This window comes from Haliotis cracherodii, unplaced genomic scaffold (genome assembly GCF_022045235.1).
Source record: "Haliotis cracherodii isolate W230 unplaced genomic scaffold, xgHalCrac1.p SCAF_13, whole genome shotgun sequence".
Classification (NCBI taxonomy): domain Eukaryota; kingdom Metazoa; phylum Mollusca; class Gastropoda; order Lepetellida; family Haliotidae; genus Haliotis; species Haliotis cracherodii.
In genome coordinates, this window is record NW_027266268.1 from 41,511,123 (window position 1) to 41,538,728 (window position 27,606).

The window sequence follows — 27,606 nt, forward strand, 5'->3', positions numbered from 1 at the left end:
GTAGGTCACTGTATGTCTCACCTGTTGTGGTACTGGGGGACGACATGGTAGGTCACTGTATGTCTCACCTGTTGTCGGACATCGAGTTTTGGGCACCGTTCCAATAAGCAATCGCAGCACAACGACAGTCGTAAGTCTATGTTGAAGTATTGGTGTTATGATCACCTTGACACCATGGTAGCTTTGAAGAACCGACTCCTGGACTGTAGACAAGCACAAGGTGAAGGTCACTGTCTGGTTGTACGAGCGCTTCAATCAATTTGCTGACACCAGAAACAATTCCACACTACACACTACCACATGATGGTATGTTGATGTACAGACCCGTGTTTACTCCCTCATGACACACTACCACATGATGCTAAGTTGACGTATAGACCCGTGTTTACTCCCCTCAAGACACACTACCACATGATGCTAAGTTGACGTATAGACCCATGTTTACTCCCCTCAAGACACACTACCACATGATGCTAAGTTGACGTATAGACCCATGTTTACTCCCCTCAAGACACACTGCCACATGATGCTAAGTTGACGTATAGACCCATGTTTACTCCCCTCAAGACACACTACCACATGATGCTAAGTTGACGTATAGACCCATGTTTACTCCCCTCATGACACACTGCCACATGATGCTAAGTTGACGTATAGACCCATGTTTACTCCCCTCAAGACACACTGCCACATGATGCTAAGTTGACGTATAGACCCATGTTTACTCCCCTCAAGACACACTACCACATGATGCTAAGTTGACGTATAGACCCATGTTTACTCCCCTCATGACACACTACCACATGATGCTAAGTTGACGTATAGACCCGTGTTTACTCCCCTCAAGACACACTACCACATGATGCTAAGTTGACGTATAGACCCGTGTTTACTCCCCTCAAGACACACTACCACATGATGCTAAGTTGACGTATAGACCCATGTTTACTCCCCTCAAGACACACTACCACATGATGCTAAGTTGACGTATAGACCCATGTTTACTCCCCTCAAGACACACTACCACATGATGCTAAGTTGACGTATAGACCCATGTTTACTCCCCTCATGACACACTACCATATGATGCTAAGTTGACGTATAGACCCGTGTTTACTCCCCTCAAGACACACTACCACATGATGCTAAGTTGACGTATAGACCCGTGTTTACTCCCCTCAAGACACACTACCACATGATGCTAAGTTGACGTATAGACCCATGTTTACTCCCCTCAAGACACACTACCACATGATGCTAAGTTGACGTATAGACCCATGTTTACTCCCCTCATGACACACTACCACATGATGCTAAGTTGACGTATAGACCCGTGTTTACTCCCCTGAAGACACACTACCACATGATGCTAAGTTGACGTATAGACCCATGTTTACTCCCCTCAAGACACACTACCACATGATGGTATGTTGATGTACAGACCCGGGTTTACTCCCTCATGACACACTACCACATGATGCTAAGTTGACGTATAGACCCATGTTTACTCCCCTCAAGACACACTACCACATGATGCTAAGTTGACGTATAGACCCGTGTTTACTCCCCTGAAGACACTCTACCACATGATGCTAAGTTGACGTATAGACCCATGTTTACTCCCCTCAAGACACACTACCACATGATGCTAAGTTGACGTATAGACCCATGTTTACTCCCCTCAAGACACACTACCACATGATGCTAAGTTGACGTATAGACCCATGTTTACTCCCCTCAAGACACACTACCACATGATGCTAAGTTGACGTATAGACCCGTGTTTACTCCCCTGAAGACACACTACCACATGATGCTAAGTTGACGTACAGACCCGTGTTTACTCCCCTCAAGACACACTCATGCAGGCAATGTTCACTTCCCTCAGGACGGCCTGAATATTACCACTGACGCTGACCACACCCTCAACAGTTTCTGTCAGTGGCAGGAGAAGTTTAACCCTCCCGGTGACACGGACCCCCGGCACGTGGACGCTGCCAGTCTCATGACCAGGTGAGCTAACACCCACGAATTCTGATCATGACCAGGTGAGCTAACTCCCACGAATTCTGATCATGACCAGGTGGGCTAACTCCCACGAACTCTGTTCAAGACCAGGTGAGCTGACTCCCACGAACTCTGGTCATGACCAGGTGAGCTAACTCCCACGAACTCTGATCATGACCAGGTGAGCCAACTCCCACGAACTCTGATCATGACCAGGTGAACTAACTCCCACGAACTCTGATCATGACCAGGTGAGCCAACTCCCACGAACTCTGATCATGACCAGGTGAGCTAATTCCCACGAACTCTGATCATGACCAGGTGAGCTAATTCCCCACGAACTCTGATCATGACCAGGTGAGCTAATTCCCACGAATTCTGATCATGACCAGGTGAGCTAATTCCCACGAACTCTGATCATGACAGGAATCAGTGCTACACACCTGGTACATAAACACACAATTTACTGACACTTCTGCTATCAGACTCCAGATTAATATGGTTAATATGATGTACATTTAACAAATGCATTCTCACTGCCAATATTGAGCAGCACGGAACTGACCCTTCTAAGCAGTAAGTACACATAACTACGGTTATAACGAACTCAAAGAGACCACTAAGTTTAGTTCGTTATAACCGCAGTGCGTTATAAGCATGTATACATCATATATACCGTAAATAGCCGGGACCAAATAAGCAGTTCGTTATATCAGCCAGTTCGTTATAAGCGTGTACGTTACAAACATAGTTTACTGTACACGTATTTCCAAAAAGCTGTTTCGTTTTATTCCACCATGGGTAGGATGGTTTACTCCTTGACTAAGTCTCTGCTGAGTTTTACCGCCACCCTGTGAAGATATTTGTACACACTGGCTGTTTCAGGGAGAATCTGATCCACAAGGGGGTTGCTGAGACGACTGGCCTAGCGTCCCTGGGGGGAATATGTGTCAAGGAAATGAGATGCTCAATACTTGAGGACAACGGCCTTGACATTGGCCTGACCTTGGCCCATGAGACAGGTCACAGGTACAACAAGGATCTAAATGGCTCACCTGAAATTGCATCACATTCTTCTATCCAGCAGATTCCGTGAGGTTGTGGTATAACAAGGTGGTGGTAAACCGAGGTATTATAGCGTAATGCTCAGCGCGAAAATAACGATGTTTAATAGGTTTATGTTTACGTGGGGTAGCCTACGTGTAACATTGTCTCGTCACACGGAAGACACGAGGTCCGTATGTTACACAATGAGCATGCAGCATGACACGTGGCTAGAGTACCCGGATGTGAGGGTGGCTAAAGTACCAGGGTTATCTCCCCTTTCTTTCAGTTTGAACATGCAGCACGACAGTGAGGGAAACGTCTGTGACGACAAAACCAACATCATGTCGACTGGCGGGGGAGGCGGGACGACAGCGTTCAAGTGGTCCTCCTGTAGCAAAGACGCCCTTCACAACTTCCTGTAGTGAGTTATATTGTCTCAAGCTAGCATGTGTTAGCACCTCTAGTTTCCATGTTTAACTCTTTAAACTGTATCAAGCTAGCATGTGTTAGCACCTCTAGTTTCCATGTTTAACTCTTTAAACTGTATCAAGCTAGCATGTGTTAGCACCTCTAGTTTCCATGTTTAACTCTTTAAACTGTATCAAGCTATCATGTGTCAGAACCTCTAGTTTCCATGTTTAACTCTTTAAGCTGTATCAAGCTATCATGTGTTAGCACCTCTAGTTTCCATGTTTAACTCTTTAAACTGTATCAAGCTATCATGTGTTAGCACCTCTAGTTTCCATGTTCAACTCTTTAAACTGTATCAAGCTATCATGTGTTAGCACCTCTTGTTTCGATGTTTTAACTCTTTAAACTGTATCTCTACCTAACTGAACATTTGGAATCTTTCACGTTTCAACTGAACGAAAGTAATCTAGTTTCTTCACGTGCGCCGATGATCTGTACGTTGTAAATGTGTGTACGGGGAAAGTTATTTATTATCCGTATTTAGAAAATAATCAGTTTCAATAACAACAAATTGAATAATTTCTCTGGCAAATGTTTTGTTCATAATCTTATACTACCTACGAGTTCGAGAATTCTTTTCTAAATATAAACAAGAACATATTGTATGCATGAAGAATGCATCACATAACGGGCGGGTCATGACACATGTTCCATAATATCAATGCAAGCCGATCATACCACGTCTGTCCTTATAGCGAGGGTAACGGCGCCTGTCTGCTGGACTCGCCTACAGTGGTCGGATTTCACCTTCCCAAAGACCTGCCAGGAGTTATCTACCCTGGCGACACGCAGTGCGAGTTGTTCCTGGGTCAAGGGTCAAAGATCTGCGAGGGCACGTCGTTGGTAGAAGACTATGGCGGGGTGAGGTCAACGTGTTTACACAAGCTGGACCGCTGGTCACACGCCGGCTGAAGCTCCATTAAACCATAGTGACGTCACGCTATTGTTCTTGCAGTTGATTCTGAGCCAGGAATTCACTGGCCATTCTAAACGTGCATTTTCAAGCTGACGCCACAATAGATCATAATACAAAATTATAGAGAAATTATGTTTCAACCTTAACATGCTTTAAGTTAGAGAATTTACTCGAATCTATTGATTCCTTTCGGGGCTCATTTATTCTACTCCCGGATATCAACACACTCTCCTGTGTTGTCAAAGCAAGAACATTGTCAGTCTCGACTATCCAAAGAATGAGACTAGTCGGGTGAATTATATAAATCAATCACTGAAAAGCAATGACAGCACCAGGTGTTTGGTACCATATGTTGACATCTTGTTTCTGCTTACCATTCCTTGTTAAAGGAGACTCTTCATCCTGGAGTCCATCACCAGAAGAGGTCTGGGTCAATATGTAGGGGTCACGATATATTCGTATCTCTATGACTGGGTCAGTGTTAATGTGTAGGGGTCACGATATAGTAGTAACTCTATGACTGGGTCAGTGTTAATGTATAGGGGTCACGATATAGTCGTATCTCTATGACTGGATCAGTGGCAATGTGTAGAGGTCACGATATAGTAGTAGCTCAATGACTGGGTCAGTGTTAATGTGTAGGGGTCACGATATAGTGGTAGCTCTATGACTGGGTCAGTGTTAATGTGTAGGGGTCACGATATAGTCGTATCTCTATGACTGGATCAGTGGCAATGTGTAGAGGTCACGATATAGTAGTAGCTCTATGACTGGGTCAGTGTTAATGTGTAGGGGTCACGATATAGTAGTAGCTCTATGACTGGGTCAGTGTTAATGTGTAGGGGTCACGATATAGTCGTATCTCTATGACTGGATCAGTGGCAATGTGTAGAGGTCACGATATAGTAGTAGCTCTATGACTGGGTCAGTGTTAATGTGTAGGGGTCACGATATAGTCGTAGCTCTATGACTGGGTCAGTGTTAATGTGTAGGGGTCACGATATAGTAGTAGCTCTATGACTGGGTCAGTGTTAATGTGTAGAGGTCACGATATAGTAGTAGCTCTATGACTGGGTCAGTGTTAATGTGTAGGGGTCACGATATAGTCGTATCTCTTTGACTGGGTCAGTGTTAATGTGTAGGGGTCACGATATAGTCGTATCTCTATGACTGGGTCAGTGGCAATGTGTAGGGGTCACGATATAGTAGTAGCTCTATGACTGGGTCAGTGTTAATGTGTAGGGGTCACGATATAGTCGTAGCTCTATGACTGGGTCAGTGGCAATGTGTAGGGGTCACGATATAGTAGTAGCTCTATGACTGGATCAGTGGCAATGTGTAGAGGTCACGATATAGTAGTAGCTCTATGACTGAGTCAGTGGCAATGTGTAGGGGTCACGATATAGTAGTAGCTCTATGACTGGGTCAGTGTTAATGTGTAGGGGTCACGATATAGTCGTAGCTCTATGACTGGGTCAGTGGCAATGTGTAGGGGTCACGATATAGTCGTAGCTCTATGACTGGGTCAGTGGCAATGTGTAGGGGTCACGATATAGTAGTAGCTCTATGACTGAGTCAGTGGCAATGTGTAGGGGTCACGATATAGTAGTAGCTCTATGACTGGGTCAGTGGCAATGTGTAGGGGTCACGATATAGTAGTAGCTCTATGACTGAGTCATTGGCAATGTGTAGGGGTCACGATATAGTAGTAGCTCTATGACTGAGTCAGTGGCAATGTGTTGGGGTCACGATATAGTCGTAGCTCTATGACTGGGTCAGTTGAAGGTTTAAGGAGGCCCAGGAGTGTGTGGAGATGGTGTTTCTGCTGTGTCTGACCCTGTAGTCGCTGTGTATTGCCCCTGCAGGACGAGTGCGGCAAGCTCATCTGTTTCGACCCGCATCTCCCCGGCCAGTGTACAGGGAGCCAGGCGCCAAGGATGGATGGCACGGAGTGTGGGCACAGAAAGGTAGGCACAAGTTGAGACAGTGTAGGCATCAGTTATAGACAGTGTAGGCATCGGTTATAGACAATGTAGGCATCAGTTATAGACAGTGTAGGCATCAGTTATAGACAGGGTAGGCATTAGTTATAGACAGTACAGTCATCAGTTATAGACAGTGCAGGCATCAGGTATGGACAGTGTAGGCATCAGGTACGGACAGTGTAGGCATCAGTTATAGACAGTGTAGGCATCAGTTATAGACAATGTAGGCATTAGTTATAGGCAGTGCAGGCATCAGTTTTTACAGTGCATGCATCAGGTATGGACAGTGCAGGCATCAGGTATGGACAGTGTAGGCATCAGTTATAGACAGTGTAGGCATCAGTTATAGACAATGTAGGCATTAGTTATAGGCAGTGCAGGCATCAGTTTTTACAGTGCATGCATCAGGTATGGACAGTGTAGGCATCAGTTATAGACAGTGTAGGCATCAGTTATAGACAGTACAGTCATCAGTTATAGACAGTGTAGGCATCAGGTATGGACAGTGTAGGCATCAGGTATGGACAGTGCAGGCATCAGTTTTAGACACTGTAGGCATTAGTTATAGACAGTACAGTCATCAGTTATAGACAGTACAGTCATCAGTTATAGACAGTGTAGGCATCAGGTACGGACAGTGTAGGCATCAGTTATAGACAGTGAAGGCATTAGTTATAGACAGTACAGTCATCAGTTATAGACAGTGTAGGCATCAGGTATGGACAGTGTAGGCATCAGGTATGGACAGTGCAGGCATCAGTTATAGACACTGTAGGCATTAGTTATAGACAGTACAGTCATCAGTTATAGACAGTGTAGGCATCAGGTATGGACAGTGTAGGCATCAGGTATGGACAGTGCAGGCATCAGTTATAGACACTGTAGGCATTAGTTATAGACAGTACAGTCATCAGTTATAGACAGTGTAGGCATCAGGTATGGACAGTGTAGGCATCAGGTATGGACAGTGCAGGCATCAGTTATATACACTGTAGGCATTAGTTATAGACAGTACAGTCATCAGTTATAGACAGTGCAGGCATCAGGTATGGACAGTGCAGGCATCAGTTATAGACACTGTAGGCATTAGTTATAGACAGTACAGTCATCAGTTATAGACAGTGTAGGCATCAGGTATGGACAGTGTAGGCATCAGGTATGGACAGTGCAGGCATCAGTTATAGACACTGTAGGCATCTGTTATAGACAATACAGTCATCAGTTATAGACAGTGTAGGCATCAGGTATGGACAGTGTAGGCATCATTTATAGACAGTGCAGGCATCAGTTATAGACACTGTAGGCATTAGTTATAGACAGTACAGTCATCAGTTATAGACAGTGTAGGCATCAGGTATGGACAGTGTAGGCATCAGGTATGGACAGTGCAGGCATCAGTTATAGACAATGTAGGCATTGGTTATAGACAGTACAGTCATCAGATAGACAGTGTAGGCATCAGGTATGGACAGTGTAGGCATCAGGTATGGACAGTGCAGGCATCAGTTATAGACACTGTAGGCATTAGTTATAGACAGTACAGTCATCAGTTATAGACAATGTAGGCATCAGGTATGGACAGTGTAGGCATCATTTATAGACAGTGTAGGCATCAGTTATAGACAGTGTAGGCATCAGGTATGGACAGTGTAGGCATCAGTTATAGACAGTGTAGGCATCTGTTATAGACAGTGTGGGCATCAGTTATAGACAATGTGGGCATCAGTTATAGACAGTGTAGGCATCAGTTATAGACAGTGTGGGCATTAGTTATGGACAGTACAGTCATCTGTTATAGACAGTGTGGGCATCTGTTATAGACAATGTGGGCATCAGTTATAGACAGTGTAGGCATCAGTTATAGACAGTGTGGGCATCAGTTATAGACAGTACAGTCATCAGTTATAGACAGTGTAGGCATCAGGTATAGACACTGTAGGCATCATTTATAGACACTGTAGGCATCATTTATAGACAGTGTGGGCATCAGTTATAGACAGTGTAGGCATCTGTTATAGACAGTGTGGGCATCAGTTATAGACAATGTGGGCATCAGTTATAGACAGCGTAGGCATCAGTCTGTGACTAATCAGTGATCCGCAGTAGGCATCAGTCATGTGTCACAGGTGGTCCACGTTGCCGGTATGGGCAGCTATTTGATCTTGCCGCCTTTCATGTCATACTATGTGAGCAGCCCGTTGATTTTCTTGGCATGACGGTGTCGCCCTATCATTCTAGTGGTGCATCAACGGCCGGTGCGCGGACATAGGGCCCTGGGGGCCGCCACCTCGAGACGGGGGGTGGTCGGATTGGGACTCTGAGTGGTCGCCATGTTCCCGCACGTGCGGGGGCGGTGTCAGGATCAAGACAAGGAAATGTGACAGACCCAGGTAAAGAGTGGGCGGAGTCATGTCAGGTGGCAGGCCCAAGAAGGTGACATACCCAGGGAGGGGTGGAGGGGAGGGGAAAGAGGAGGGGTCTCGTCTGGTGACAGGCCCGGAAAGCGAGGGCGCAGTCATAGGAGGTGACAGTTACGGGTAGGGAAGAGCGGAGGCATGTGAGGTGACAGGCCCAGGAAGGGAGGCACACTCCGGCGCAGTAGCGACTTAACATAACAACACTGCCACAGACTAATTTGCATATCACGTGACCGGACATATGTTTATCTAAATGTGTACAGTCGTCAAAAATGAAACAGATGAAAAACACATGCAATATCTTGAATGGTCTGTGCAAGATGTGACGAATCGTCACATGGCGCTGGCCTGTGGCAGGGGTACTAGGCTATCTGCAAGGAACTCTGGGTAGGTTGGTGGCGGGGAGGGGGCGGAGTCATGGAAGGTGACAGACACATGGGCGGAGTCATGCCATCCCGTTTGTTGCTATCGACAGCAGGAAATATGCAGATCCGCGGGTTCAATTATTAGGTTGTGATTATTTTAGGACAGCAATACAAATACCTTAGGTTTACTATATTTGTCGTTTGAATTAGTTTTATTTTCTAATCCAGGCCTCTGTTTGGGGGAAAGAAGTGCGAGGGATTTGATTCAAAAGCGGAGATCTGCAACTTTGAGGTGAGAACATTTTTCTTTGAAAATCCTTCGCCAGTTCTGCCTCGATGTATTGTGCAGAAAGTGTTTTTAGTACTTACTAGATTCAATGTTGAGAAGGGGCCGATATCGGGAACAGGAAGTAGGTATTTCCCAGGGAATATGTTGATATGTTGATATGCTAGGGATCTGCAAATCAAACTGACGTGGTCAACCCCCTTCTCCTCAGCCCTGCACCACGCCCCAGTCTCAGTACAGGGAGGAGCAGTGTGCCGCCACAGACATCTACCCCCTTGGTGGGCGTCACCTCCACTGGTTGCCAGGGGATACAGTAGGTAAGGTTACTGTAGTCGGTGGACGGTGTAGATGTTATGGACTTGTTGCCATGGGATACTGTAGGTAAGGTTACTGTTGTCGATGGATGGTGTAGAAGTTGTAGCCTAGTTGCCATGGAATACTTTATAAAAATAAGTTTAAACTTTTCAAAGCCACGTACATATATTTAGCTCATTTTTCCTTATATGCATGTCCGCCAGACCCAACATAACTACACTCTGTATCCGCCCACCCTTCCCCAATATATGACTCCTCTATGTTTTCATCATTTACGCTGTGAAGTCTCGCTTGTAAGTCGTGGTTGGCGTCACCATGACGTCATGTTGTCTATGTATCGTTGTCTGTGTCGATGAGTTGACTTCCCTGATGTAAGCCATGGGCGATGTTGTGGGTGGCAGGTGACAGTGTGTGCATGCTGTACTGCAGCCCTGAGGGGGGCGAGACGATTCACCTGAGGGGGGTCGGGACGAGCACCGACTACAAGGACGGTACAGAGTGCGACTCCGACGACGGCGGCACGTACAACCGATGTGTGTCGGGGAAGTGCAGAGTAAGTGTTCTGTAAGTGTGGGGGTGAAAGTTTGTACTTGTAAATGTAGGGTAAGTGTACAGTAGGTTTAGGGTAAGTATTGAGTAAGTGTTGGGTAAGTATAGGGTAAGTGTTTAGTAAGTAGAGGGTAAGTGTTGAGTAAGTGTTGAATAAGTGTAGGGTAAGGGTAGAGTGAGTGTAGGATAAGTGTTGGGTATGTGTAGGTAAGTGTTGAGTATGTGTTGGGTATGTGTAGGTAAGTGTTCTGTAAGTGTGGGGTAAAAGGTTTGTACTTGTAAATGTAGGGAAAGTGTACAGTAAATGTGGGGTAAGTGATGAGTAAGTGTAGGGTAAGTGTTCTGTAAGTGTGGGGGTGAAAGTTTGTACTTGTAAATGTAGGGTAAGTGTTCAGTATGTTTGGGGTAAGTATAGAGAATTGTTGGGTAGAAGGGTAAGTGTTGGGTAGGTGTTGGGTAGGTGTAGAGTGAGTGTTGGGTAAGTGTAGAGTGAGTGTTGGGTAAGTGTGGGTTAAGCGTTGGGTAAGTGTAGAATGAGTGTAGGGTAAGTGTTGGGTAAGTGTAAGTAACTGTTGTGGAAGTGTTGGGTAAGTGTTGGGTAGGTGTAAAGTGAGTGTAGGGTAAATGTAGAGTGAGTGTTGGGTTAGTGTAGGGTAAGTGTGGAGTGAGTGTAGGGTAAGTGTGGGTTAAGTGTTGGGTAAGTGTTGGGTAAGTGTGGGGTAAATGTAGGTAACTGTTGTGGAAGTGTTGGGAAAGTATAGGGTAAGTGTAGAATGAGTATAGGGTAATTGTTGGGTAAGTGTAAGTAACTGTTGTGGAAGTGTTGTGGAAGTGTTGGGTAAGTGTTGGGTAGTAGGGTAAGTGAGGGGTAAGAGTAGGGTAAGTGTTGGGTAGGTGTAGAGTGAGTGTAGGGTAGGTGTAGAGTGAGTGTAGGGTAGGTGTAGAGTGAGTGTAGGGTAAGTGTAGAATGAGTATAGGGTAATTGTTGGGTAAGTGTAAGTAACTGTTGTGGAAGTGTTTGGTAAGTATAGGGTAGGTGTAGAGTGAGTGTAGGGTAAATGTAGAATGAGTGTTGGGTTAGTGTAGGGTAAGTGTGGAGTGAGTGTGGGTTAAGTGTTGGGTAAGTGTAGGTAACTGTTGTGGAAGTGTTGGGTAAGTGTAAGTAACTGTTGTAGAAGTGTTGGGTAAGTGTTGGGTAGGTGTAGAGTGAGTGTAGGGTAAATGTAGAATAAGTGTAGGGTAAGTGTGGAGTGAGTGTAGGGTTAGTGTTCTGTTGGTGTGGGGGTAAAAGTTTGTTCTTGAATATGTAGGGTAAGTGTAGAGTAAGTTTGGGGTAAGTGTTGAGTAAGTGTTGGGTACGTTTAGGGTAAGTTTTGAGTAAGTGTTGGGTAAGTTAGTGTAGAGTAATTGTATGACTTAAGTTGTCCGCATGCAACTCGTGGTCTTTCTCTCGCCCCTGTAATCGAATTTAATTTATATGGCGACAACAGCATTGTTTTCCCGATGGAGTATCCCGCTGTTTCTTATTGTTTCTGGCATTTCTAGAATCTAGACGTTCATACATAAAACACATACAAATACAACTGCGGTGTTATGACCCTCACGGCATGGCTGACCTCTTCACACGTAATACTTCCTCTCTGTGTACAAGGCATTTGGCTGTGACGGTGTTAGTGACTCCCCCACCCGCCTTGACGTCTGTGGCATCTGCAGCGGCAGCAACAACACCTGCGAGAAAAAGACGGGGAGCTTCTTCAGAGGAAAGGAGAAAAGTGAGTTGAGTGATCACGCGACCTGAACCTTCTGAGACAGCAATGTTAAACAGGGTTGTAGGTCAGGGTCGTGTCATATCAGCATGGCTCTTTACTCTTTATATAAACGATTTGCTTCATGAACTAAGCAATTCCGGTTGTGGACTATGTCTCCCATGGGGACGATGCCCAGGAATACTGTTAGCAGACGACACGGACTTGATCAGCTGTAACACAACAGGTCTTCAAATGCTCCTAAACGTTGCAGAAAATTATGGTGTGGCAAGTTAAAATACAATGTGTTCAAAAGTGTTGTCCTAACTTTTGAATGTAGTAAAAAAAATAGAGTCGCCTGAACATCTTTACATTGGTAAGATAAAATTACCTGTTCAAAAGGCAATTGTCTATGCGGGATTGTACATAAGTACTGCTAAAACTTCGGTAGAAAGAACGAGGTTAGCATGTGAAAAACTGAGAAAATTAATAAATGTAAACCATGATTCTGGCCTGTACTTTGGTGGACTTAATCCTATAGCCGCCGTGCGCATCTGGCAACGAGTGATATTACCCTGTGGCTTATATGGATGTAATGTGTGGGGAAAACTATCATTAAAGGAATATAAAATGCTAGAAATCACTCAACGCTATTTCTGTAAGAAAATCCGGGGTTTTAATAAGCGTATGCCTAAAGAAATAGAGAGGGACACAATTGGTGTTATATCAGTACAAGGATACATTGATCAGCAAAAGCTTATGCTCCTTGGTAAGCTATGTAATTCAAACCTGATGTATATTTTCAAACAAATGTTTCTAGCCCGACTTGGACAGTTTACATATAAAACAACACTAGTTAATAAGAACAAGTGGGACACGAAATCACCTATCTTTAGCATACTGCATCTTGTCTCCAAATATAATTTATCTGACGAGGTTAATGATTATATAATGTGTTCAAATTTCATCAAGAAACGATTATGGTCAAAACTTGTGAAAGATAAGATTCACCTACACGAAAAACAATTACTAAACAATGCGCTTCTGAGCAGATTATCTCTGTCAAGATATCTAACAATACGATCTGGACGAGAACATAGGTTATGGAAACTTGCTCTCGATAGACCTGAATATTTTACTTCCTTAGCTAGACTAGTTCGCTTAGGTTCAATGCCAATAGAATCAAAGGAATGTATTTGTGGAACAGTTGCGAATGACATAGTGAAACACGTTTTCATGTCATGTCAAAAGAATTTAGAAGAAAGAAATATTATATTTGATAAAATCATTGATTTGCTTGATGTTAAAATATTTGTGAGAATCTGGGCAGACAATGACACATTTCTGACTTTTCTGCTTGGCGGGTTACCTGAACAACTTGAAGTAGAATTAGACTACAATGTATGGGCAGAGAGCATGATAAATATTGGTGGTGCAGTTAAAAAGTGGGATGAAGTCATCCGAAGCTGCTTATACTAAACAATGTATGTATTGTAAACAAGTGTACATTTGTAAATAACACATGCTAATTGTCCATCTAATAACACAAATAATCAATACGATACATATGTATATGAACTACTTCTGACATATATGTAATATATATATATATATGTATGTGTGTGTGCACATTTATACCATAGATGTTGTCCTGTCACTGTATACCTTGTACTCTTCATGAAATGGGGGAAATAAAGAAGATCTATCTATCTATCTATCATGGCAGGTCATTTAACAACCAGGAAAAGGAAAACTACTTGTAGGACATGTTGTTCCAAATGTTTACAGTTTGATGCACGTGTCCCGGGCTGTTTCAGGCTATGTGACGTTTCTGACGATTCCCCGCGGGTCAACAGGAATCAAGATGACCAATGACAACCGCTACACGTGGATGAGTGAGTGAGACTTGTGACATCAGCTTGTTCATGTGCCTTTAGAAAGTCCCCATTTGTCGTCAGAAGAAACTGGAATTAGGATCGAATGGGGTTTTTTATGGGTGACCATCCTCTCTGAGGGAATCTGACTGTGACCGTCTTGTTGGATGGCGAGTACCGATTGGTATTAACGTGAATCATTTCCGCAGGTAAACAGTCGCTATGACACGTGTCACTGATTCCAGCAGGTATACGGTCGCTGTGTCACGTGTTAGTCATTCCTGCAGGTATACAGTCGCTATGATACGTGTCACTGATTCCCGCAGGTATACAGTCGCTGTGTCACATGTTACTGATTCCAGCAGGTATAGGGTTGCTATGACACATGTTACTGATTCCTGCAGGTATACAGTCGCTATGACACGTGTTAGTCATTCCTGCAGGTATACAGTCGCTATGATACGTGTCACTGATTCCCGCAGGTATACAGTCGCTGTGTCACATGTTACTGATTCCAGCAGGTATAGGGTTGCTATGACACATGTTACTGATTCCTGCAGGTATACAGTCGCTATGACACGTGTTACTGATTCCCGCAGGTATACGTGTGAATGGCCAGCGTCTGTTCAACACCAACCTCCGGCACAAAGACAAGAAACACGCCTACAGCAGGGATGGGGTTAAAGTGTTGTACGCCCCGTATGGCCCGGAGAGTATCCAGATCCCAGGCCCCGTTCCCACACAGCTGCAGGCACAGGTACCGTCACTACCTACATTACCTACACCACGAAGCCGACGATCAAGTGTCGTACATGAACGTTCAGTTCGAAACAACCGGTTATTGGCACCTGAAAGGAACTTTTCATCAATTTTCTCAAAGAAGAATTATTTTCAAATATTATTGTCTGAAATATTAGACCTGTTGGGTCATAATATTTAATATTATCATTAAATATAAAATATTATAAAGGGGGATGGGCCAAAGGGAATCGGGGTACGGTCACACACAAATATGACAGTTTCTAGGGGAGGTTCATGAAAAATATTACCCATCTTTGGGGAAGGTCGTGAAAAAAGGTAAATATACGGTGCTTTTGTATTTTGGCTTGACATGGAGGGTCATGACACTAATGTACAGAGACATGGGGGATTGTCATCCAAACCTATGACAAGCATTAGCTGGGGGGGGGGGGGGGGGGGGAGAGGTTATTAGTTTCTGTAAATTAGTGCACCAAGAAGCTCTGTCCCCTGTCCGCAGGTCTACCGGCTGTTCGGCTACACCTACTCCGACGTCAGCCCGGAGATCTACTACGAGTTCTACCAGCCCCTAGTCGCCCGCCTGCCTGTGCGCTACACGTGGACCACCCGGGAAGGCCCCTGTAGTGCCACGTGTGGACAAGGTACGTAAAACAAACGCACAAACAGACAGACAGTTGATGGACGGACTGGTTTAATTTAACGTCGCCTTGGGTGAGTGAGTGAGTGAGTATGGTTTCAGGCCGCATTAAACATTAATTGTCTAAACAAACCCCTCTCAGTAGTGCGTATGTCATCCACGTGATGCGACCACAGCCTGGCACTGTCCTCTCACTGTAAGGTGCTATGAGGGTAACCAAATGATTGTGTACCAGGATATTTCAATGTTTATTTGTTTGATGATTTTTTTATGGTCCTTGATCCTTGATCCTTGATCCTTGAGTAGTATATATTATGTCATATGTATAGTATGTTGAACACGAGGTAAACTTGCCTGATTCTCTGCCTGTGTATGGATGCTTGTGTCTATGTGGCTGTGAACGTGATTGTAAATCTAACTGTGTATATGACTATATACAGTACACTACGGTTATAACGAACTCAAATGGACCACTAGTTTTAGTTCGTTATAACCGTAGTTCGTTATAAGCATATATACAACATCTATACAGCAAATGGCCGGACCAAAATTAAGCGTGTTCGTTATAAACGTATTTTACTGTATATGACTATTTACGTGATTGTGTAACTGACTGTCTGTGACTGTATCTGACTGTGTATCTTACTATGTATGTGACTGTGTTTCTGACATTGTATATGACTGCATGTATGTGACTGTATCTGACTGCATGTATGTGACTGTATCTAACTGTTTATGTGACTGTGCCTTACTCTGTATCTGACTCTACACTGACTGTGTATGTCACTGTGTATGTCACTGTGTATGTCACTGTGTATGTCACTGTGTACGCCACTGTGTATGTCACTGTGTATGTCACTGTGTATGTCACTGTGTATGCCACTGTGTATGCCACTGTGTATGTCACTGTGTATGTCACTGTGTATGTCACTGTGTATGTCACTGTGTGTGTCACTGTGTATGTCACTGTGTATGCCACTGTGTATGTCACTGTGTATGTCACTGTGTATGTCACTGTGTGTGTCACTGTGTATGCCACTGTGTATGTCACTGTGTATGTCACTGTGTATGTCACTGTGTATGTCACTGTGTATGTCACTGTGTGTGTCACTGTGTATGCCACTGTGTATGCCACTGTGTATGTCACTGTGTATGTCACTGTGTGTGTCACTGTGTGTGTCACTGTGTATGTCACTGTGTATGTCACTGTGTGTGTCACTGTGTGTGTCACTGTGTGTGTCACTGTGTATGTCACTGTGTATGCCACTGTGTATGCCACTGTGTATGTCACTGTGTATGTCACTGTGTATGTCACTGTGTACGCCACTGTGTATGTCACTGTGTATGTCACTGTGTATGTCACTGTGTATGCCACTGTGTATGCCACTGTGTATGTCACTGTGTATGTCACTGTGTATGTCACTGTGTATGTCACTGTGTGTGTCACTGTGTATGTCACTGTGTATGCCACTGTGTATGTCACTGTGTATGTCACTGTGTATGTCACTGTGTGTGTCACTGTGTATGCCACTGTGTATGTCACTGTGTATGTCACTGTGTATGTCACTGTGTATGTCACTGTGTATGTCACTGTGTGTGTCACTGTGTATGCCACTGTGTATGCCACTGTGTATGTCACTGTGTATGTCACTGTGTGTGTCACTGTGTGTGTCACTGTGTATGTCACTGTGTATGTCACTGTGTGTGTCACTGTGTGTGTCACTGTGTATGTCACTGTGTATGCCACTGTGTATGCCACTGTGTATGTCACTGTGTATGTCACTGTGTATGTCACTGTGTATGTCACTGTGTATGCCACTGTGTATGCCACTGTGTATGTCACTTTGTATGTCACTGTGTGTGTCACTGTGTGTGTCACTGTGTATGCCACTGTGTGTGTCACTGTGTGTGTCACTGTGTGTGTCACTGTGTGTGTCACTGTGTATGCCACTGTGTATGCCACTGTGTATGCCACTGTGTATGTCACTGTGTATGCCACTGTGTATGTCACTGTGTATGTCACTGTGTATGCCACTGTGTATGTCACTGTGTATGCCACTGTGTATGTCACTGTGTATGTCACTGTGTATGTCACTGTGTATGCCACTGTGTATGTCACTGTGTATATCACTGTGTATGTCACTGTGTATGTCACTGTGTGTCTCACGTTGCGTCTGACTGTTGTCCAGGCTCCCGGCAGGTCCAGGCCGTGTGTGGGAGGGCGGACACCGGGGCCAGGGTGGAAAGAAGCCGGTGTAGTGCAGAGGAGGAGCCTGACACCCAGCACACACCCTGCCACCAGCAGCCCTGCCCACCCAGGTGCGTGAAGACATGGGTAGAACACGTGAAGACATGGGTAGAACGTGTGAAGACATGGGTAGAACACGTGAAGATATGGGTAGAACACGTGCAGACATGGGCAGAACGTGTGAAGAGATGGGTAGAACACGTGAAGACATGGGTAGAACACGTGAAGACATGGGTAGAAGACGTGAAGACATGGGTAGAAGACGTGAAGACATGGGTAGAACGTGTGAAGACATGGATAGAACACGTGAAGACATGGGTAGAACACGTGAAGACATGGGTAGAACACGTGAAGACATGGGTAGAAGACGTGCAGACATGGGTAGAACGTGTGAAGACATGGGTAGAACACGTGAAGACATGGGTAGAACACGTGAAGACATGGGTAGAACACGTGAAGACATGGGCAGAACGTGTGAAGACATGGGTAGAACACGTGAAGATATGGGTAGAACACGTGAAGACATGGGCAGAACGTGTGAAGAGATGGGTAGAACACGTGAAGACATGGGTAGAACACGTGAAGACATGGGTAGAAGACGTGCAGACATGGGTAGAACGTGTGAAGACATGGGTAGAACACGTGAAGACATGGGTAGAACACGTGAAGACATGGGTAGAACACGTGAAGACATGGGTAGAACACGTGCAGACATAGGCAGAACGTGTGAAGACATGGGTAGAACGTGTGAAGACATGGGTAGAACACGTGAAGACATGGGCAGAACGTGTGAAGACATGGGCAAAACGTGTGAAGACATGGGTAGAACGTGTGAAGACATGGGTAGAACACGTGAAGATATGGGTAGAACACGTGAAGATATGGGTAGAACACGTGCAGACATGGGTAGAACGTGTGAAGACATGGGTAGAAGACGTGAAGACATGGTTAGAACACGTGAAGACATGGGTAGAAGACGTGCAGACATGGGTAGAACACGTGAAGGCATGGGTAGAACATGTGAAGACATAGGTAGAACACGTGAAGACATGGGTAGAACACGTGAAGACATGGGTAGAACGTGTGAAGACATGGGTAGAAGACGTGAAGACATGGGTAGAAGACGTGCAGACATGGGTAGAACACGTGAAGGCATGGGTAGAACACGTGAAGACATAGGTAGAACACGTGAAGACATTGGTAGAACACGTGAAGACATGGGTAGAACACGTGAAGACATAGGTAGAAGACGTGAAGACATTGATATAACAAGTGAAGACGTGGGTAGAACACGTGAAGATACGGGTAGAATACTTCCTCCTACGAGATCCACGACACAATAGATCGAATGACGACCCCTGTAGCGTTACACATACATACCTTGCACGGTGTATTGGTGTACAATGATGTGAAAAACAACATGAAATGTCCGACCACCAGCTTCTTCTCCAGCATGTCATGGCTGGACATACCCTCTACCATCATGTGTCTGTCCTACACTATTCCATCTTTGATCTCGGAAATTTAATAACACATCTGTACTTTTCTCAGAAAGTGTTATCCCAAATATAACATTTTCACATTTGACCACTTTCTAAAAGGCATTGTTTGTTCATAGCTTCCAGCCATGGGAACCGTGTCAGTTTACACTTGTCAAAGGGGTACACTAGGGGTTATCTATATATCTAGACTACCAATTGTCGGACTTTCATTTTGTGGAATCCTCGGTGGCTGAGTGGGTTAGATCGCTGACTTAGTATGCTGGCGATTAGGTGCCTCGCTCTGGCAGTATGGGTTCGAATCCCGGACCATTACTCAGAAAGTGTTATTCCAAGTATTACATTTGTTACCTCTGTTATTGTTACATTGCCACGCCGCTCTGTAGTCAAAGTTATATACAGTTGACGGAAAGATTGTCCAAGTGACAAAGAAGTGCTGAACGTCCTTTACTTTACCTTTAAGATCAGGAGGAGGTCGTCCAGCCTTTGATGATGATGATGATGATTTGGAGATTTTACATGCGCTTCCCGACATAATGCGTATTTCGCACACGGGCCCGCCAGGCTATTTAGAGTGATTTGTCAAAGGAGGAAGGAGGGGTCAGGGAGGCGGGTTGTGCGTGTAGGGTTGGTAATTTAAATTTTGAAGAATTTGGAATTATCCTTTATTAAGCCTTGGTCTGTTTGATGCAGGTGGCACACGGGCGTGTTCAGCCCCTGCTCCCTGTCGTGTGGCGGGGGACTGGCGTCTAGGACTGTCCAGTGCATGCAACATCAGGCTGGTCAGTCCCAGGTGGTTGAAGATGACCAGTGTGACCCTGCCAGCAGACCGCTGGCTACCCAGACGTGTGGCTCCCAGCCTTGCCCCGGCGCCTGGAGGACGGACCCCTGGACCGACGTAAGTCGGGGAGGGAGCTGGAATGTTTTCAATGATATAAATATGTCATAAGTTTAGATCCCTATCACCTTTTGGGGAAACACGGTATTATGTCTGATTCTGATAAAACTGGAATCTGACCCACGAGTAGCTTTCTTTTGACGCAGGTCTCAGAACAGTGTGTGTTAAACGTATTCTCAAACAACGTGCTCAGCGCATCATACGACTACAACAAGGTTGTTATGCCTTCCCACCATTCCTCCCAAGAGAAAATTTTTTAAACAAATATTTCCATGACAACAATTATGCATGTAATGTTCCTGAAGGAAGTCGTTTGTGTTTCCAGTGTACCCAGACCTGTGGGTTGGGGGTAAGGAGGAGGGGGGTGCGCTGTTTCCTGACCCCACACACCGAGGTGCCCGATGACAACTGTGAGCTGTCAGACAAGCCGGATGTCAGTGAGCCCTGCAAGGACGCAGCATGCTTCACTCCTCCAGGTACCCCCCTTCCCTCCCCCCTACTCTGTAGCCCTTGTGTCACATTACTGAAATGATAATCACGTTACTTACGGAGACTATTGTGCGATTTGTGATTACACCAATTGTTGAAATAGTGTTGTAATGCTAACTTGTTAGAAGTGTCGGTGTCAGCGAAGTACGTCCTCCCACAAAAGCATACGTCCTTCCTTCCTTGAAATATGTCATACGGAAGGTGGAGTTTTTGTGAGGTGACTGTGTTTTTTTCCTAGGTTTAGAATTTTAGGGTTACTGACAGCTTGTTTGCTGTACTATTTTAGATGCGGCCGAGTAGGCCTCTTTTGATTAGATGGATGCATAATACCTAATAGGTTTGTAAGTCATTTAGGGGGTTTAGTAGCGTTGCTAGTGTCATTTGATTGTTGCAGTTTAGTGTGGATTGGAGTGTTGTTCTGTGTTGCTGGTAATGTGTGCAATATAGTTTTACGTGTTCATGCATTTCTTTTAAGTTACAGTGGGGGCATTTACCGATTTGGTGTTTTTTTAATTTGGTGTAGGTGTTTATCTTAGTTTGGCCTGTTTGTAATGGTTATCACTCTGTCAAATTCTTTGGTTTTATTATGGATTTGTTTTTTTAGTGGCTTTTTTAGCGGGTGTTTTAGTTTGCAATCAGATGTCTGATTGTTATTTTGCCACATATGGAAGATTTTCTCGTTTGTGATACTCTAAATTTCTTTTTTTGATATTGGTTGGTTGATGCTTACTTCTTCTAATTTTAGTGCTGCTTTGGACATTACAAACTATATTTAACCTATCATCAACATAACGCCATTACACCAATGACCAAATATATGATGGATGAATTTGTCTGTCAATAATTGTGTATCTGCAGTCTCCCCCTGTGCCGACAACATCTCCGCCGACTGCCACGAGTACGACAGAAGGGTGTGTTCCAGGTACAGAGAGTGGGCCCAGCATCACTGCCCCTTGTTCTGCTCCCTGTGTTCCCAGACTGACCACGTGGAGGGACGTCATCGGGAAGGGGGTCAGGAAGGTGCTGCAAGGGAACAGAGGACAGATCTGGGGGGTGACAAAGCAGGGGGCCAGGAAGACGGTGGGAAGGGCGGGGCAGAGGGGGGCAGGTCAGGTGGACAAGGCCAGACTGAGGCTGGTCAAATAGGAAGGCAGGAAGATGGGGAGGGGAACACATCGGAAGAGACGGGGGGTGAGGATGGGGGCCAGATAGAGCAACAAGAAGATGTAGCAGGTGGGCAGGGAGCACGGCAGGGGGAGGATCAAGATGTCACAGACCAGAGGAGTGAAGTGGGAGATGGGGAGGGCACAGGAGATGAGGATGGGGAGGGAAGGAAAGGAGTGGTGGGTGGGCAGGAGCGTGCTGCTGAAACTGTTTCCTACAGTTCTCACCCAGATGTCAGGCGTGGGTATGACACCACAGATCTTGTCAAAAGTGATGACGTCACACAAGGAGAGAATGATGTCACACTAGGAAAGGATGGCGCCACACAAGGACAGGATGATGTCACAAAGGGAGAGTTTGATGTCACACAAGGAAAGGATGATGTGAAACAAGGAGAGGATGACGTCACACAAGGAGCGAATGACTTCACGAACGGAGAGGATGACGTCACACAGGGAGAGGATGACGTCACACAAGGAAAGGATGGCGCCACACAAGGACAGGATGATGTCACACAGGGAGAGTTTGATGTCACACAAGGAAAGGATGATGTGAAACAAGGAGAGGATGACGTCACACAAGGGCAGGATGATGTCACACAGGGAGAGTTTGATGTCACACACGGCGAGGAGGTTACACAAGGAAAGGATGACGTGAAACAAGGAGAGGATGACGTCACACAAGGAGCGAATGACTTCACGAAAGGAGAGGATGACGTCACACAAGGAAAGGATGGCGCCACACAAGGACAGGATGATGTCACACAGGGAGAGTTTGATGTCACACACGGAGAGGAGGTTACACAAGGAAAGGATGATGTGAAACAAGGAGAGGATGACGTCACACAAGGAGCGAATGACTTCACGAAAGGAGAGGATGACGTCACACAGGGAGAGGATGACGTCACACAAGGAAAGGATGGCGCCACACAAGGACAGGATGATGTCACACAGGGAGAGTTTGATGTCACACACGGAGAGGAGGTTACACAAGGAAAGGATGATGTGAAACAAGGAGAGGATGACGTCACACAAGGAGCGAATGACTTCACGAAAGGAGAGGATGACGTCACACAGGGAGAGGATGACGTCACACAAGGAAAGGATGGCGCCACACAAGGACAGGATGATGTCACACAGGGAGAGTTTGATGTCACACAAGGAAAGGATGATGTGAAACAAGGAGAGGATGACGTCACACAAGGACAGGATGATGTCACACAGGGAGAGTTTGATGTCACACACGGAGAGGAGGTTACACAAGGAAAGGATGACGTGAAACAAGGAGAGGATGACGTCACACAAGGAGCTGAGAATGGCGTCACACAAGGAGGAGCGAATGACTTCACAAAAGGAGAGGATGACGTCACACAAGGAGAGGATGACGTCACACGAGGAGGGAATGGTATCAGACAAACAGGAGCGGGTGACGTCACAAACGCAGACGAGGATATTAGCGAAGATTCTGATAATAAAGGACGAATGTTGAAGGACCAAGAGTGTGTCGATGTTTTGAATAGCTGCCGACAGTACAGTCAGAGAGACTGCAGACAGTTTCCGGACTGGGCCAAACAGAACTGCCAGAGGCACTGTAACTACTGCGATGACGACTACGTTACAAGAACGTCATCCACAACCAGTGAGGATTTGGACTGCAGCGACGTGAACACGCAGTGTGTGGAGTATCCAGACAGTGTGTGTGAGGAGTACGAATCTTGGGCAAGAACCAACTGTAAACGTCGGTGTCACTTCTGTCTACAGGACCTGGGCCAGGTGGCGGGTGAGTTGGACAGGGCTAGCGATAGATGTGGTTAAGGGGCTGGATATAGATGTAAGTGAGGTGGATGTATATGTGAGTGAAGGTCGATATAGATGTGGTTAATGGGTGGGTATAGATGTGGTTAATTGGTCGATATAGATGTGAGTGCGGGTGCATATAGATGTGGTTCCAGGGCGGATATAGATGTGAGGGTGGATATAGATGTGAGTGAGGATGGATATAGATGTGAGTGAGGGTGGATATAGATGTGAGTGAGGGTGGATATAGATGTGAGTGAGGGTGGATATAGATGTGAGTGAGGGTGGATATAGATGTGAGTGAGGGTGGATGTAGATGTGAGTGAGGGTGGATATAGATGTGAGTGAGGGTGTATATAGATGTGAGTGAGGGTGGATATAGATGTGAGTGAGGGTGGATATAGATGTGAGTGAGGGTGTATATAGATGTGAGTGAGGGTGTATATAGATGTGAGTGAGGGTGGATATAGATGTGAGGGTGGATATAGATGTGAGTGAGGGTGGATATAGATGTGAGTGAGGGTGTATATAGATGTGAGTGAGGGTGGATATAGATGTGAGTGAGGGTGTATATAGATGTGAGTGAGGGTGGATATAGATGTGAGGGTGGATATAGATGTGAGTGAGGGTGGATATAGATGTGAGTGAGGGTGTATATAGATGTGAGTGAGGGTGTATATAGATGTGAGTGAGGGTGGATATAGATGTGAGTGAGGGTGGATATAGATGTGAGTGAGGGTGGATATAGATGTGAGTGAGGGTGTATATAGATGTGAGTGAGGGTGGATATAGATGTGAGTGAGGGTGGATATAGATGTGAGTGAGGGTGTATATAGATGTGAGTGAGGGTGGATATAGATGTGAGTGAGGGTGTATATAGATGTGAGTGAGGGTGGATATAGATGTGAGTGAGGGTGTATATAGATGTGAGTGAGGTTGGATATAGATGTGAGTGAGGGTGGATATAGATGTGAGTGGGGGTGGATATAGATGTGAGTGAGGGTGTATATAGATGTGAGTGAGGGTGGATATAGATGTGAGTGAGGGTGGATATAGATGTGAGTGAGGATGGATATAGATGTGAGTGAGGGTGGATATAGATGTGAGTGAGGGTGGATATAGATGTGAGTGAGGGTGGATATAGATGTGAGTGAGGGTGGATATAGATGTGAGTGAGGGTGGATATAGATGTGAGTAAGGGTGGATATACACGGGCCAAGAAAAGAAACGCATAACAGAATAATCAGTGTTTCATACATGTTCAATGAAAAATGATTACACAATAAATAATGAAGGTACAACAACCAAATTTTACACAGGATGAGGCACATGTTTCTTACACTACAAACAGTATTTTAATGTTCTAAGGGGCGTCTGTGTCTTCGATGGCACTGTGCCAAAGGCAGTACCGGGTGTTACCACCACGAGCATCGATCACAGCTCTGCAGCGCCTGGGCATGGACAGTATGAGTCGTCGAATCTGGCGTTGTGGAATCCTTCTCCACTCATCCTGCAATGCATGGTTCAGCTGTTGAGGCGTCTGGAGTTGAGGCTGTCGGCGTCTTACACGTCTGTCTAGCAGATCCCACAAATGTTCAATGGGGCTTAGATCAGGCGATTTGGAGGGCCATGGCAGCACAGTAACATTGTTGTGGGCAAGATAAGCCATGGTAACACGTGCAGTATGCGGTCTTGCGTTGTCTTGCTGGAAAATCTCTCTTCTGACGTCCATGGCGGGAATAAGGTGACGTTGAAGGATTTCATCACGGTAGCGTACAGCAGTTAAGTTTTCCTGCACGTGCACCAGATCTGTCCTACCATTCACGGATATGCTTGCCCACATCATGACATTTCCACCGCCGTATCGGTCGACTTCATGAATACAGTGTCGAGTGTAACGTTCATATCTCCGTCTGTAGACACGCATTCTACCATCATGGCGATACAGCATGAACCGCGACTCATCACTGAACCATATCCTTCTCCAGTGCACTAGGGTCCATGGTCGAACATTTCTGCTCCATTGCAGACGTGCACAACGATGATGTTGCCACAGAACGGGCGCTGTATATGGTCTCATTGGGCGTATCCCATGCTGTCTTAGACGATTTCTGATGGTTTTTGCTGAGACTCTACGAAGACCATGGAAATTGTTAGCTGTGTATGCTGCACTGATTGTCCGGTTGCGAAGATGCAACACCCAGATGAAGCGGTCCTGCGCCGCAGTTGTGACCCTGGGTCTTTCATTTCTCGATCGATCTCTTGTAGAGTTGCGGAGTCCTTAGCGCTGCCACAGGCGAGAAAATAAAATGGTACTCTGCCTCACGTTAAAGTGCCTGGCTACTGGTGTCTGACTTTCTCCAGCTTCCAGACGTCCAATGGCTCTGTTTCTACAGTCTTCATTCAGTCTTGGCATCATGAGAGTCACGTATACAGAACATCGGAGAGTGATTCGCAGCAGGAGTGAGGGGGTGTATAGATGTGAGTGAGGGTGGATATAGATGTGAGTGAAGGTGGATATAGATGTGAGTATGCATGGGATGGGTTAAACCTGGGTTTAAAGTACAGGCTCGGTAAGTTAAGGTGGGACTTTTACTGCAGTGGTGGATATAGATGTGAGTGAGGGTGGATATAGATGTGAGTATGCGAGGGATGGGCGGCAGCAGATTAAGGTTGGACTTTAACTGCAGTGTTTGTGCAGTGTAGTTGTGCCTGACTGCGTGCGTGTGTTATAAGCTTGTATTTCTACTGAATATAGGTTTGACAAATATTCCCTCCGGTGCCTTTCAGCCACTGTGACTCTGCCTTGCGTGGACGCGTCCATTGAATGTATCGACTATCACCCCTCCGTGTGTGCCCTGTACAAAGACTGGGCAGAGATCAACTGCCGGAAGTTCTGCCACGTCTGTACATAGGTGCGTGCTCCACGTCTGTATGTCTGTATGTCCGTGCGTCTCGTGCTGCCCTGGTAGTGTCTTGATTTGTCCGTGTGTCTCGTGCAGCCCTGGTAGTGTCTTGTGTTGTCCGTGTGCCTCGTGCAGCCATGTTTGTGTCTTGGTGTCTTGTGTTGTCCGTGTGTCTCGTGCGGCCATGTTTGTGTCTTGGTGTCTTGTGTTGTCCGTGTGTCTCGTGCAGCCATGTTTGTGTCTTGGTGTCTTGTGTTGTCCGTGTGTCTCGTGCAGCCATGTTTGTGTCTTGGTGTCTTGTGTTGTCCGTGTGTCTCGTGCAGCCATGTTTGTGTCTTGGTGTCTTGTGTTGTCCGTGTGTCTCGTGCAGCCATGTTTGTGTCTTGGTGTCTTGTGTTGTCCGTGTGTCTCGTGCGGCCATGTTTGTGTCTTGGTGTCTTGTGTTGTCCGTGTGTCTCGTGCGGCCATGTTTGTGTCTTGGTGTCTTGTGTTGTCCGTGTGTCTCGTGCAGCCATGTTTGTGTCTTGGTGTCTTGTGTTGTCCGTGTGTCTCGTGCAGCCATGTTTGTGTCTTGGTGTCTTGTGTTGTCCGTGTGTCTCGTGCAGCCATGTTTGTGTCTTGGTGTCTTGTGTTGTCCGTGTGTCTCGTGCAGCCATGTTTGTGTCTTGGTGTCTTGTGTTGTCCGTGTGTCTCGTGCAGCCATGTTTGTGTCTTGGTGTCTTGTGTTGTCCGTGTGTTTCGTGCAGCCATGTTTGTGTCTTGGTGTCTTGTGTTGTCCGTGTGTCTCGTGCAGCCCTATTTGTGTCTTGGTGTCTTGTGTTGTCCGTGTGTCTCGTGCAGCCCTATTTGTGTCTTGTGTAGAAAGGAGTAGGTGTTTTTTGCCTGCAGTGTCTGTCAGATTTCTTTAAATTAATCTATGTTCGTACACATAGACGTGGTTCTGACTCCTTAACACGCGACATGCTGTCGGTCATTGATGTCATATGTCGAGCTTCACCTCGAAACACGTTCACAACACGCACAGCCACGTGAAGATCCGGGTTAGAATTGGCCTTCAGCAACCTATGCCTGTCGTAAGAGGCGACTGTGATTGTCGTGACAGGCGACTTATGGGTCTCGCTGACTTGGTTGATGCATATCATTGTATACCAGCTGTGTAAATTAATGCTCATGGTATCGACCACTGTCTGGTCCAATCTTGATTATTTGCAGACCACCGTCATATAGGTGGAA

At 45.7% G+C, this 27,606-nt stretch overlaps 1 protein-coding gene across 1 annotated transcript in view; it reads left to right on the forward strand.

The window, feature by feature from the left end:
- The window catches only part of LOC139459943 (A disintegrin and metalloproteinase with thrombospondin motifs 15-like), a 40,345-nt gene that overhangs the window by 12,522 nt on the left and 217 nt on the right, over window positions 1–27,606 (forward strand). Inside the window, exons 8-27 of the mRNA XM_071241679.1 lie at window positions 1,889–2,013; window positions 2,893–3,036; window positions 3,341–3,475; window positions 4,221–4,386; window positions 6,307–6,408; window positions 8,665–8,816; window positions 9,437–9,500; window positions 9,706–9,811; window positions 10,211–10,362; window positions 12,010–12,130; window positions 13,921–13,998; window positions 14,577–14,734; window positions 15,236–15,377; window positions 17,563–17,692; window positions 19,814–20,018; window positions 20,344–20,494; window positions 21,366–22,054; window positions 22,547–22,654; window positions 22,925–23,450; window positions 26,258–26,382. Of these exons, the coding sequence (XP_071097780.1) occupies window positions 1,889–2,013; window positions 2,893–3,036; window positions 3,341–3,475; window positions 4,221–4,386; window positions 6,307–6,408; window positions 8,665–8,816; window positions 9,437–9,500; window positions 9,706–9,811; window positions 10,211–10,362; window positions 12,010–12,130; window positions 13,921–13,998; window positions 14,577–14,734; window positions 15,236–15,377; window positions 17,563–17,692; window positions 19,814–20,018; window positions 20,344–20,494; window positions 21,366–22,054; window positions 22,547–22,654; window positions 22,925–23,450; window positions 26,258–26,382 (3,579 nt within the window). The remainder of the gene's footprint in view (window positions 1–1,888; window positions 2,014–2,892; window positions 3,037–3,340; window positions 3,476–4,220; window positions 4,387–6,306; window positions 6,409–8,664; window positions 8,817–9,436; window positions 9,501–9,705; window positions 9,812–10,210; window positions 10,363–12,009; window positions 12,131–13,920; window positions 13,999–14,576; window positions 14,735–15,235; window positions 15,378–17,562; window positions 17,693–19,813; window positions 20,019–20,343; window positions 20,495–21,365; window positions 22,055–22,546; window positions 22,655–22,924; window positions 23,451–26,257; window positions 26,383–27,606) is intronic.